Below are 13244 nucleotides of genomic sequence, written 5' to 3' on the forward strand. Positions count from 1 at the left end.
AATAGTTGGTGTTTATTCACTCTCTTTTGTTCTTTAATCTATTTTTTTTCCTGTGAGCTTTCTGCTGTTCTTGACATCTGTCTTCTTTTTTCCTGAGTGCTTAGTTTTCAATCACTGGACTCCATCTCCAATTTTGTTGTTACTTTGCATCAATTTCTCTGGCTACCCATTCCATCTTTTGTCCTCTGTCTCGTGCTTTTCTCTGCACTGTGCACTGTTGTTGGATCTGTTTATCTTTGCTTTCTTCTCTCAGTACTTCAATCATTTATTACGCACTAAACAGAGAAGTAGGTTTTTTTGTTCATTTCTCCTTGGTATTTGCAGAATTTGGTGCGGGAGTCTCTTGTAAGGTGTGCATGACAATCAAGTCCCACATTCTGATAGATCTCTCTATTGATTGGTTTGGCAGAGGGCATGCTGCTGTAGCAGTAGCACTAATAAGCACTAAACTACACCACGTGGTATTAAGAAAGAATTGTCACTTTGAAGTCAAGGGTTAAAAGCTTGGCCATTGCCTCAGTGAAGCCTCTTACGAGCAGGTTATACTGAGGCCAAGGGAATGTTTCAACACACTCTGATTTTTGGGACAGGTATTACATTTAAGGGTCTGTATTGTTTTCACTTCTGAAATGGCTTGTCTGCATTGCCCTTATTAATAAGCATTTTTAAGATTCAGCAGTATTTAATGGATAGATGAACTTAAAAAATAAAGGAGAAAAAAGAGCAGGTAAAATGATGTCATAAGTAGCTTAATTTCTTGATTAATTTTATCTTTTGTAGAACATGTTATGCCAGTCTTGCACGTTCGGTCTTGCAGTGTTTTTTTGGTTTTGCTGGGTTATCCCTTTGACTTAGATCCACAGAAAAGTAGAAAGAGGTTCTTCTACCCTCACAATTAAATGTACAGTTCTGGTAATAATTTTCATAATTTTGTGTATGCCAACTAAAGTTTAACTTTTTCAGCCTAACTGATCCAACACTAGCAGTTCCCAAATGGACATTTTCATCCCTTTTTCCTTATATGGTGATCCAAGTACTTTATTGATGCTGCGATTGATTTATGGAAGCTTTTGGGATACTGTTCTTTTTTTTTTTTTTTTTTTTGTGTAAGGTAATTCATCTTGATAGCTTTAGATTTCCTTTTTTTTTTATGCTAGCCTTTCAGGGTCTGAAAGCTTTAAAATTTTTAATTTTCATAATGTCTAGATTTGTTTATAGGATTGGATAATTGCAAAGGTGGAACTTCCTGGCTAATTTCTTTGCAAATCTAGCTCTTCCTAAATTCCATTTTCCAGACTGAAAGACAGACTGAAATATTGTACTCATCTTTAGCCCTGACTTCATAGTGTATGTGCAGCATCTCTTCAAATATAACTCACACACGTCAATTTGTTCAACTCTCAGGAATTTTTACCTCTACTTTATCACACACGCTTCCCCTGTGTATGTATATTTTTGTTATTCAGGACACTGAGGTAGTTGCGAAATCTCACAAAAGGACAATGGAAATATACACTAATTCTAGACATTAATTCTACTCTTGTAGACTAGATGCTGCTATGTGTATTTAGAAAATAGCATCCTGCTATTTGATTCAGAGCTTTAAGATGTAAGCACATGTGCTCTTAAATTATACAGAAAAGACTGGTTCCTCTGTAATATGTAATGTATCAGGTTTGAATTTTAGACCTGCAAATACTGATTTAGGACCTTTCTAAAGTGTGAATTATAATGAAAAAAAGTGTAATCAAATATCAATGTTAGATGATCTTTAAAAAAGGTGTATGTAGGGGTGTACAACAAACTCGCTTTTCATTAATGCATGACAGTGGGGAAGGAAAAGCATCCTGTTCAGTTAGTGAACTGCTGCAGCAAAGGGTCTTTTCCTTCTGATGTGCCAAAGTATGGTACAAGTACTAGCTTGAAAGTGATCTGGAGGGGAAACACAAATAATTTTCAGGTATTAGTTGTGTTGTTCACCTTAAAACACTCCCTCTTACTTTTGAAGATCAAGTCCTTATAAACATCTATTACCAGGAACTGGTAGAAACAATATATGTAACTGAGATTTAACTGGCTTAAGGATTCACTATTGGTAAAAGCATCACAGAACATAACATTTTCATAATAGTCAATATGAATGTGGTTGGAAAAAACCCCAATGATTTCTCTTTTTACAGAAAAACCTGCCATTGCTCCACCCGTCTTTGTATTTCAGAAGGATAAAGCACAGAAGGTAAGGAGATACTGATATTTTTTTGTTTTCCTCTTAGCCCTGATTCCTTCCTTCCATGGTGATCAGCCCTTTGTCTATATTGTTGTGAGGCTGAAGCTGGCTAATAAGGCATTAACATCATTAATGGGCATAGGACAGGCAGGTACTGAAGAGCTAAAAGTGGGAAGATGTATGGTGGTTTCACAATACAGGTAGCTCTTCAGACAGAAGATGGACTAATGTGGAAGAAAAAGTATGGTGAAGGTGTATCTTGAACTTGTGGCAGAGGAGTGCTGACACTTGAGTTGCGTGACAAAGCTACAAAACTTGTTTTTCTGACAGTAGGGCTAAGATAAATCAAAGAAAACTGGTCTAGATTGTTTTTCACCTCAGCGTATTTAAATGTCTCTCATATCTTTGGTTAGTATGCTGGGAAGTGTCTAGTTACCTTGGGAAATGGTAATTCTGTTCCTTCATTTCAATATGGTATTTGATTCTATCTGGCTAATAGTAAAAGCTATTAAGATATTTATGGGGAAAAAAAAATCAAGGTTACTCTTGTTTCTGTTGAAGATGGTGGGAACCAGAAGTGTATGATACTTTCTGTAGGATCACCGGATTGTTTTGTTATCTGTGGAGTCAGAAATGTTTGAATTGAAATACTGAACCACTTTTCAGTTGATAGCTTTTCTTTGGTTTGAACAAGTACCAGACTCAAGCTTTCTCACAGGTTCAGTAGGGATATTCCTCAGCAGGAGCTTGAAATAGTTTCTGAGCTTGGAAAGGATTTAAGTCTGCTGTCCTCCTAATATTAGCTAATCAAATTAAATCTGCCAGAGAGTAAGTACTTTCAAGACATTCTTTTAACTACATTTTTCACATTGGCTGTTAACATTTCTCTTGGAATGAAAAGAGTGGTAGTGTTTGTGCTACCAATTTTGATCATGTTTCCTTTTAGGAAACAGCTCCCAATCACCCACTGTTGCTTAGACTCTCTTGAAGTCCCTTCTGAGTTGCATCATGGTGAGTTTTTCTGGAGGTGTCCTATGCCCTGGCGGTGATCATAGCAGAGTGACATGGTCCCGTGTCCTTTCTCACTGGCCTGGTCCTTACATGCCAAGATAGCAGTTCTTGCACTCTCAAGTTCCTTCACCAGTGGCCTGCACACTGCATGCCTTCAGCATTGAGCTGTGCAAGCTCCTACATTAGGATGTGAGGCAAATGTGTTGCACTCTGATAGATCTCAACAAAATATTTGTAAAAACATATTAATTAAAGGCATAATGTATTTTGGGGCTGGCAGAGAGGATCTAGGGAGGGAGATCTGTCATTTAATCTGCCCAGCTGCCTCTGAGGATGCTGAGGTGGTGCTGTGCAGGTAGCTGTATTCAGGACTGCCTCTGCCTTGGCACAGACAGAAAGTCTGGCTTTGTTGGATGGAGACTCTATGGGTTCCTGAGCATCTTGAAGGCACAAGAGTTAAGAGATAAACTATGAATTGATGTAAATGCCAAGTGGTGGTGGTGCTGCCATGGGGGCTAGCCACTGTTGTTTTGGGCATGGAATAAGTCTGGCTTGGGTGGGGAATAGGGCCTGTTCCTTGCAACAGATCAGAGAGTCTAGTAGTAGCATCTGTCAGTTAGTTGCCAATTTTCAAAGAAGTAACAGACATAAATGCTTATCCTAGACTGTGTATTGCGTAGCGATGTAAGATTTCTTTTTAAAGGGGAAAGAGGAGTGATTAATAATTTTAGAAGTTTTTATTGTCATGTATTTGACACTGCAGAGAAGGATTTGTAGAAGCATCACTGCTGTGCTTACTGTAGTTTGATTAAATTAAGAATTTGTTGCTCCTGCCAGTAGTTGTTTTTTGTAGTATTGATACAATAATCGTATAGTCAGAACATGATGCTGTGAGCCCAAAGTAACAGCCACTTAATATATTCTGTATATATCAGAACCTAGCATTCAGGCCAGCTTTAATCAGCTTAATTAAGGAAAGGTGCCTTGGGTTACGTACTGGTTGTGATCTTTCACTGTGTTTTCAGAAAGACTTAATAGCTAAATGTTCCCAAGACTTTTTCTGTAGAAGGTGCTTGGTTAAGTGCATTGCGTACCACAAAAAACTCTTTATTAGAAAATACTGTCAACTGAGAAGTTTTTCCTAGAGCAATGTTTTGAAGAAAATGCAAAAGTAACTTCGAAATAGTTGTCAAACAGAACACTACTTGAATATGTAATTTCAGAGTGCAAATTACAATTTTAATTTAGCAAAATGTCTGTCTAGTCAAGTAACTTTTTTCTGTAAGCAAAAGTATTAGTTGGAGGCTTTTTAGTGCTGACACAGCAGTTTGACAGTAAGTTGAGGGGGAGAAAAAGCATTACATTGTGTATTTAGTTAACTGTGATGGTTGTTTATATGTTTGGCTAGTGTTCTCCCACATGAACCCGGACATCCTGGGCAGAATTATTTCATTGCAGTGTCTACAGATCCTCTTAGTACTACAGCTGAGTTGATATAATTCAGTGATCTTACTGACTTTTCTGGAACTAACAGTAGTGTCTATAATTAAGTTAAACAATGTTCTTTTTCTAGAAATCTTGACTTAAGTTTGTGCTTGGAAGGTGTCTGACATTTGGGTCATACCAACACCATGAAACACTTTTGAGGCTTGGGGCAGGGTGGCTGGAAAGCTGCCTGGTGGAGAAGGACCTGGTGGTCCTGATCAACAGCAGCTGAACATGAGCCCAGGTGGCCAAGAAGGCAGATGCCACTTGGCCTGTACCAGCCACGGTGGGGCCAGCAGCACCAGGGCAGTGACTGTCCCCTGTGCTGGGCACTGTGAGGCATTTCAAATCCTGGGTTCAGTTTTAGGCCCCTCATGACAAGAAAATCACTGAAGGTCTGGAGCATGTCCGAAGAAGGGCAGCAGAGCTGGGGAAGGGGCTGGAGCACAAGGCTGGTAAGGAGGAGCTGGGAAAGGGGCTCGGCCTGGAGAAAAGGAGGCTCAGGGGAGACCTTCTCACTCTACAACTCCCTGATAGAAGGGTGGAGCCAGGTGGGCTCTGCTAGCAGGGAACAAGGGACAGGATGAGAGGAAATGACCTCAAGTTGCACTGGGTGGTTTAGGTTGGATAGCGGGAATTTCTTCACTGAAAGGGCTGCTCAGCCCTGGCACAGCTGCCCAGAAATGTGGTGGAGTCCTCATTGCTACAGGGATTTTAAAGCTCTGTGGATGTGGCACCTGGGGACATGGGTTAGTGATGGACTTGGCAGTGCTGAGGGAATGGCTGGACTCTGATCTTGGAGGAGTTTTCCAGCCTGAACAATTCTGTGGTTTTATGATCTTTTTCTCCACTAGAAACTGGAAAATATTCAGTATGTTCTAGGACAAAGTTCATACTAGTCTGGGAACTAATTTTTTAACTGCATCTTCCAGCTAAGAATGCATACACTTGAATAAAACGTCAGAACTTGCAATTTGACATGTTTATTTAGAGGGGACAAAAGTGCATGGTCTTAATAATGCTGCTCTTTAATTTTACTTTCCATAAGGAAGTTTGAGTTTTCTTTTGCAGTTAAAGACAGGATTAGTCTGTCCTTGTTTTCAATGTAGATGTCAATTAATTGTGGATGTCAAGTTGGTAGTTACTAAATATGAACGAGTCTGCATTTTCATGATTTTTGTGTCTCCTTAACTATTTGAGAACTATTTTTCTAATGTGTGAAATATAACCTTGCGAATATCTGCATAGTAGCACTGCTATTCGTATTTCTGACAAGTAAGTTTCTAGTGCTGACACCAACTGCATCAGCTTAAGGCTCATACTGTTGAGATCTGAAAGCAATATGAGGTCTGAACCTCACTATGTTAGGCATGGAGTATATCTGTTACTCGGTTATCTAGCCAGATAACTTATTTATGAGCTAAGCTGTGCTTTTCATAGCACTTTCTGAATTAAATATTTAAATTGATGGATGCAGCTTATATCTCTGCTTAATATTAGGCACTTCTTTGTCTGGTGTTTCTGCTCTGAAACAGATTGTAACTTCTGCCATAAAACCATTTGATGACAAGTTTCTGGCCACAGGTTACCATAAGTAATTTTCTGAAGTTAACTTTTAACATGCATTTCTGAGGTGGAAGTATTGTCATTTTTGGATTGACACATTTTTTAAGCAAGTATATTAGCTCAAACAAATTTAATCAGTAGTAGTGTAAAGAAACACTTTGTCCAAAAATGTTTTTTAAAGTAGTGTCATTTATTCTGCAAGTGTGAACTGTGGTAATCTGGTCATTACTGATTTTCATCATATAGGATCATTATGACCACCCTAGTCACGGATTTAAAAATATATTGTACTTGAAAACACTAGTGTTTATGATGGAGCTTGCACCTTGTCCTCTTCTCCCCACCAGCTGTGTTGGGCTATTGGTAGAATATAGAAAAGAGTACTTTATTTCTAGTTTGTTATCTAACTAGTTTTGATCAGTGTACTGCTTTCCATATGTGAATTGATATAGTCGTGGTCTTTTAAGATTGAAAGAAGGTAAATTGTGATACTTGGATCATGTTCCATACTGAGGCGGTACAAAAGCTTTAAGGGGTAACTGAGTTCTAAATGCTAAGGTTCTGGAGTGAATAAGAGGTTATGTTGTTAAATTGTTCTAGCTGCCATCATGGTCTTTACTATGGCGTTTTAAAACTAGGTCTGGAGTTATAAAAGTGATGTAGGGGATTAGAAGATGGCATTCCTAGGCAGCCTGGAGAGCAAAATCATGAGTTAATTTTTTTTTTAAAAATATATATATATATATATAAAGTAGGGGTTAGTTGAAGTCCTGTTTTGATGCAGTATTATTTTGAAATGCTTGGGTTTTGGTGGTTGGGGGAGATGAATGACTAGAAAAGGTTCTTCATGCTGTGGCCATGACATACATGTTTAGGGTAGTGGCAGAGAGAGAAATGTGAATGAAGTAATTTGTATGGAGAGGCAAAGCATTCCCTTTCCCAGCCTTTCTCAGCATTGTTAGCATGGCTGCCAAGAGGTTTTGTTAGGATACCCAGTGGCACTGTATTTTAAGTCCATAATTTACTTAAGGAGTTAAAATTCATGCTTAAGAGTTCATAATTGTGAGTATATTGCTGTACTGAAAAGAACAGTCATGAAGGTATTTGGAGAGACAGTTGGGCAAGAAAAAGCTTGGAGAAATATAGAGAGCCTGATAAAGTGAAAGGCTGTTAAGCATATAGACAAGAGTTGTCCTTGGTCCTAAGCAGGTAAAAAACGTGAAAATGTATTCTGAAAGTAATCGTTTCAGGCTATTGGATAGAGGTGCTAGAGTGAGGAGAATGAGGAAAGGAGTTGCAAATAGCTCAACTTAGAACTGGGAGGAAAGGCTGGTCCAAGAGTGCCTGTGCCAGTCTTTGTTGGAAAAGAATATTATTTCCTTGCCTGTATTTGGTGACTGTAGTATCATGTGAGTCTTAGCTTTTAAGTATTCCTTCATGTCTCTCCTTATTTTCTGCAATGCAGAAGAAGTCAAATCTCCAAATAGACTTAGATGTATTTAGTCTGGGTGTGTTACTTTTAGTTTTAATAAAATAGAAGATGTTTGATCTGGCTGAGCAAGGTGAATTTGTGTAGGTGGCTTCCTAACATTATTCATCTTTCCCCTGACCTTTGCCATAGTGTTTAAGCGACAGGAACAGATTTCTGTCAAGTTCTCTCTAGAACTGTGTTTCATAAGGAATGTTTTCTCTGGAGAAGAGGAGGCTCAAAGAGGGACACATTTCTCAGACAAAATATTCCAGCGAAAAGAAAGAGAGTGAACTGTTCACCAGCTCCAAAGAACTTTCAGAAAGAGCTTAGATCAGAATTCATCTAAGCTAAGAGACTAGGAATAAATAGTATGCATGACTAAGGATTAAAATTAATTTTAAGAGCTGGTAGTGTCCTTTGGATATGCTTTTTTGAGAACAGCTGTACAAACCTCTGCCTGGAACAGTTCTGGTTTGATAAAGCCTTAAGCCCTTTTATTGGTCTTGTTTTGCATGACTTAAATAACATAATATTCACAAAATTCTGAAACTTACAGTCGGTTTTGATTAATATATTTTATCTAATATTTTATATATTTAAGTATTTATATATTGGCCATGAAATTCTTGTCTTCGATTGAGATTTTTCTTCATAGAAGTGGTGTTTTGCAATAATTTTGTTTGTTTCTTTTGTGCATCTTGAAGCAGATTCTCCAGTCTCGCTTAGGACAGAAATGAGATCTATGCTTATTTCCACTTTTTGAAGTGCTTGACACCAAGTATTTCAAGTATTACAAGAGTTATTAAAATCTGTTGGATGTTTATTTAGCCTGGTTTAGGATATTCTGAATTGTCAATGTGAATTACTTGCAAAGTATTTTGTCATTTCCAGTTTTAAGTGCTTAGCACAAGTGTGTGTTGAATATTCTTGCCTCCTCTTCGTTATTAGCAATTTTCTGAACTCTACCCAGAAGTCAGTGTAGATTTCTGGTAAGGCTCTTCTTTTTTTCTTTTACATATATTTTAAGTGCTATGGCCAGTTCCAGGTAGCCTTTTTTGCTGTTCTCCCCAGATGAAAAGGTAAGGATAGGTTGCTAGACTGCTGGATTTCATTAAATGTTTCTTTAACTCTTCTCATTCTGTAGAGTTTTAAGTTAGTGTTTGGGTCTATTATTAACAACTAAATATTAAAACGTTAGATAACTTTTGACAGTACAAAAACCTGGCATCTTGAACTTTTACCTGACATCGGTAGTATTATCTCCATAAATAGATTTTGAGCCTTAATTATAGTAATTTCTTGCATGATAAAATTTCGTGTATTGCTGGCTTTTGTTTCCATGACAGGACAAGTGTAACTTGAAGAGCTTGGCTCTTAAGATGTTAAGTGCTACTGTTTATTTTTGAGGCTTTTGCTTACTTTCTTGCACACACCTGGGCAATGATGGGCATGGTTAGTCTCTGTTCTACCAAGTGTTATCTGGGAACAAGCCAAGGTTGTGTGCTTTTGAGTGCCATCTTTTCCTTACTGCTTAATTCTTCAGATACTTCACCCTAAGTTGCAGGGAAACTCAGCCCACAGATTGCAAGTGGGACCACATCCTTGGCTTGCATGTTATCCATGGACTATAACTTAGTCCTTAATCACAATACAGATTTTACAATTTTTTTTTGTGCTCAAAGCCTTTTAAACTGTTTTCATTCTTCAGATGTGTACAGACTATGATAATTTTAACTTTTTTTGTACAAGCAGGGATGTGCAGCATTAAATCACGTGAAAAGTGTGGCAGAATTTCCGCAGATACCAAATCTCATTAGGGTACACTAGTTATCCAGTCACCTCCCTCCTTGAAATAGATTGAAATTTGCTAATTTAAGAAAAAAAGCATTGGTGTTGCTTTTCAGATAATTCAATGTCATGTGAATATGAAAGGATCCTGTGTCTTGTGTGAATGTTAATTAATTTCTGTGAGAATTTTATAACCAACCTCACCTCCCTCAAAAGTGGGCTGAAGAGGCAGTGAAGGACACTTTAGAGTAATTGTCTAATTTGTATATCTGAATCTGTAGGTAAAAGCTATCAGCTGTCCTTTAGTACTTGAGAGAGGGAGGGGTTAAACCCTAAAGTCTGTAGCTGCCAAAATCCTCTTTGCTGGGGACACAGATGATTTTGGTAACTCTCAAAAGAGTTCGTTTGCTCCAGCTGAGGTTTTTTTGCAGGGAGGGGAGCTAATTCTGTCAGCAGGTTCTGTTACAGAGTTTCTATCTTTTAATTGGTGTCTCAGCAACAAGCATCTCCTTCTGCCATACTGTGAAAACAGTGAAATTTAAAAATGGATCCTCTCACTAGGACCACCGATCTCTCATGTTGCAGCCTTGCATTGAAGGGACGTTGTCTTTTCTGCTCACAGTCCCCTGCAGAGCAAAAAGCTTTGTCGGATTCAGGCGAGGACCCCCAGGGAGAGGTTGAGCCCCCCTGCCATGGTCTGGGTCACACAGAACCAGCTGGTGAGTGCGACTCTGAGCACCCTGTTCCTGCTGTGGCCTCAGTCAGTGCTACCCTGAGTCCTGCTTCTGAAACCCAGCTTGCTCCTATTCAACAAGAACTGGCAGGGGTAAGTGTCAACCTACCGAGTACTTCTGCTGCTGAGGGCATTAGAGGAAAAAGTCCCTTCCACTAGGTGGTATTGTTAACTGTAGGTAGTGCAAATTACAGTGTGTGTCTGGTTCTTTGATCTCAAGAGTTAGTCCTCTCTAAACCCTCGTTCCAATTAGAAGAAATTAAATTTGTGAGTCTCTTTAGTAGCATAACTGTAGAAGACACCTCAAGTATTTTAAAATTTGAGGTGTAAGCTGTGTGTTTGCTAAGGGTAAGAGCCCTTCTAAATAAGTGAGAAGGCAGGTCTATATTGGAGGGATTTGCTTCAAGCAGTTAGAGAACTCTTTGTTCCCTCTATGGGCTGTAATGCTGCAGCTTGACAAAGTGAGCTGCTAATACTGCTTCCACTGGATATGTCATGTCAACCCGTAAGGCATTTAACAGATTAAAGGCACGGAGCATCATAGAGTTTTGAATTTGGGTGTTTGGAGTCGGGAGGAAATCAGTATCTTGTGGAAAAGCTGTCAGTGCTCATAATTTGATTTTTCTACTGGTGATGTAGCAAAATCTTTTCTGAAAGATTGGATGACTAAAGGACTGCTACCATACAGTCTTTCAGAGCAATTCTTAAGTGTTCCTAATCTTTCTGGTTGGTGGAACATGTTTTCTTGGTGCAGGTGAGTGTCACTGTTCATTCTGGCATTGCACCCTAGGCATGTGCTCTTTGCTAGATCTTTGTTAGGGCTGCTTCACCTAATACCTGCAACCTTTTCTTGCAGTGATTGGTTTGCGGTTTTTTTTGTCCAAGAATTGGCCATTTCAAGTAAACCTAGTATTGAATGGCTTGTCATGGCGAGGTCCTAATAGCTGTAGGTTAAGCACTTCTCAATGTTCAGACTATTGCTTGATGACCTGCAGATATCTTTCAGGACTTTTTCTGAAAGTTACTGTTTTCAAGAGTTAGTATTTTAAAATATAGCTGGTAAACATGTGTGGAAAATCGTGCTGTGAAAAGCCAGTGTTCATAAAGGAGACAGAGGAGTTCTGCAACTTTATTCAAATAGAAAAAGAGTCCACTAGGCCACGTGTCCCCACCGGGTTTTCTCTCTCTCGGTTTTGGATGGCTCAGCTCCTTTTATCCTAAACTCCCGGCCACACGTTGCCCTCTTCCCTTCCCCACTGGCTGAGGATGTAGGAAGGCACAGCCTCCCCAAAACACCTACCATCTATTCCCCCTTGGGAATTTTACCCCAAAGTGCAGAAGTTCAGGCTTGTGCAGAGTCCCCCACTTGCTCGTTTCAGGAGTGAGGCTGTTTGGGCTCAGTAACAAAGCTGCTGCTTCAAGTCAGCAGAGACATTAAGACCCATTTCAAAGATGTTAACACCCATTCACTCACCCATCTAATTGGTTGTTATCACACATCTTTCTTATCAAACATCAGAGATTTTTATCTCAGTTTTCTGTCATTTGAAATTGCAGTGATACTACAATTGTCTAAGAGATTGGTATGAACCAGATTTTCAGGAACACAGCAGCAAGTGGTTATCTTAGTTTTGTTCTTAGAGAGCAGAAAATCTTACCCCAGTTAACCCAGTTCTGAAAGAAATTTAAAATCCACAAATGCTGTTGGGGATCATATGCAGAAAGTAGTGGCTGTACAGGACAGCTGTTTCAGCATTCTTCTTGAGTCCATTCAATTAAATGTACCAAATTGTGTGGTGCTAGTATGGGCATGTAACTGGCATGCACTGGCAAGTACTGTTCAAATTATCCTAGTGTCTTAAGGATAAAACCATCCATTACCTTGAAATCTAGACAATGTTCATGCATTTTAAGAGTACTTGTACTGGTTTGTTGGAGTGGCAGTTTTCATGCTGTTTTCCTAGGGCCTGGGAAAATGGATGAGTTAAGACAGAAGAGACACTACATATTTCTTGTTTACTTGTTTGTACACACACTGGCAGATATTTTTGATACGACATGAATTTATGTGGCCATAGTACAGCTCCTTGCAGAGCTGATGATTATGTCCTAACTTTTTGCTGGCCCACCCCAGCCTCCCACAGCATGTGGCTATCCCAGCAAGACTGCTGATCAAGAGGTTCTGGAACAGCTTTTATAATGCCTGTGTATGTGCAGAGTGTCTGGACTGCAAACTTCCATTACTGTGCTCTGAAGTCCTTTATATGTTATGTTTTGCATCATAAAATGCATTTTCAAAGATGAACACTAGAAGTATACTCCTAGAGCTTTCCCTGAATTCCACTGACCTTTTCTGCCCAAATTGTCCCTTCCTGTCCCTGTTTCTGCTAACTAGTGTGAATAAGCAAAAACTGACAAATTTGTTGAAGTTTGGAAGTTCTTATCTTAGTTTGATGTAAAAATTGTGTGAGGAATTAATGTTTGTATTTAATTACTATGACTTAGACTTTTAAGAGGCAATTGGTAGCCTTTATGAAGCTAATTTCCTTATCTAGAAATGTGTCATAATGGTAGGAGCCTCTATTTATGCATGAATGTAAGTACTGTCTAGCTGGATTTCTGGAAGCGCGGGGGGGCAGAGGGAATATTGTGAAAAGTGCCTTCTGCTCTTAAATGAGGGAATTCTAGCTTGGATTTTGCTGTTACCAGTTTGTGTCTCATCAGCATCTAAGTCCAAACAACTGAATGGAGGTAAATTTAATCAGCTTGGTGGTTTCTTCAGGATGAGATGGGTCCTGACTTTTGTTTCCATTGTGTGGGGTACTTGTGTAGAGCAGGTGTTGCTGTAAAGTACAGACTGAGTAGGTTGAGAAGAGAAGCCTAAAATGGAGCAGCTGGACTGCAGTTCATTGTCACTAAATGTAATTTGCTGTTTTTCCAGTCTGTCAGGCTTGTCGTGCATA

The 13244-nt window shown here is 39.1% G+C and overlaps 1 protein-coding gene across 2 annotated transcripts in view; it reads left to right on the forward strand.

The window, feature by feature from the left end:
- Positions 1 to 13244, forward strand: part of RANBP3 (RAN binding protein 3) — a 57390-nt gene that overhangs the window by 10201 nt on the left and 33945 nt on the right. Inside the window, exons 2-3 of one of the 2 annotated variants that reach the window (XM_014884347.2) lie at positions 2181 to 2236; positions 10171 to 10374. In XM_014884347.2, the coding sequence (XP_014739833.1) occupies positions 2181 to 2236; positions 10171 to 10374 (260 nt within the window). The remainder of the gene's footprint in view (positions 1 to 2180; positions 2237 to 10170; positions 10375 to 13244) is intronic. The other variant, XM_014884348.2, reaches the window with a different exon arrangement.

This window comes from Sturnus vulgaris, chromosome 26 (genome assembly GCF_052056855.1).
Source record: "Sturnus vulgaris isolate bStuVul1 chromosome 26, bStuVul1.hap1, whole genome shotgun sequence".
In the NCBI taxonomy this organism is placed as follows: domain Eukaryota; kingdom Metazoa; phylum Chordata; class Aves; order Passeriformes; family Sturnidae; genus Sturnus; species Sturnus vulgaris.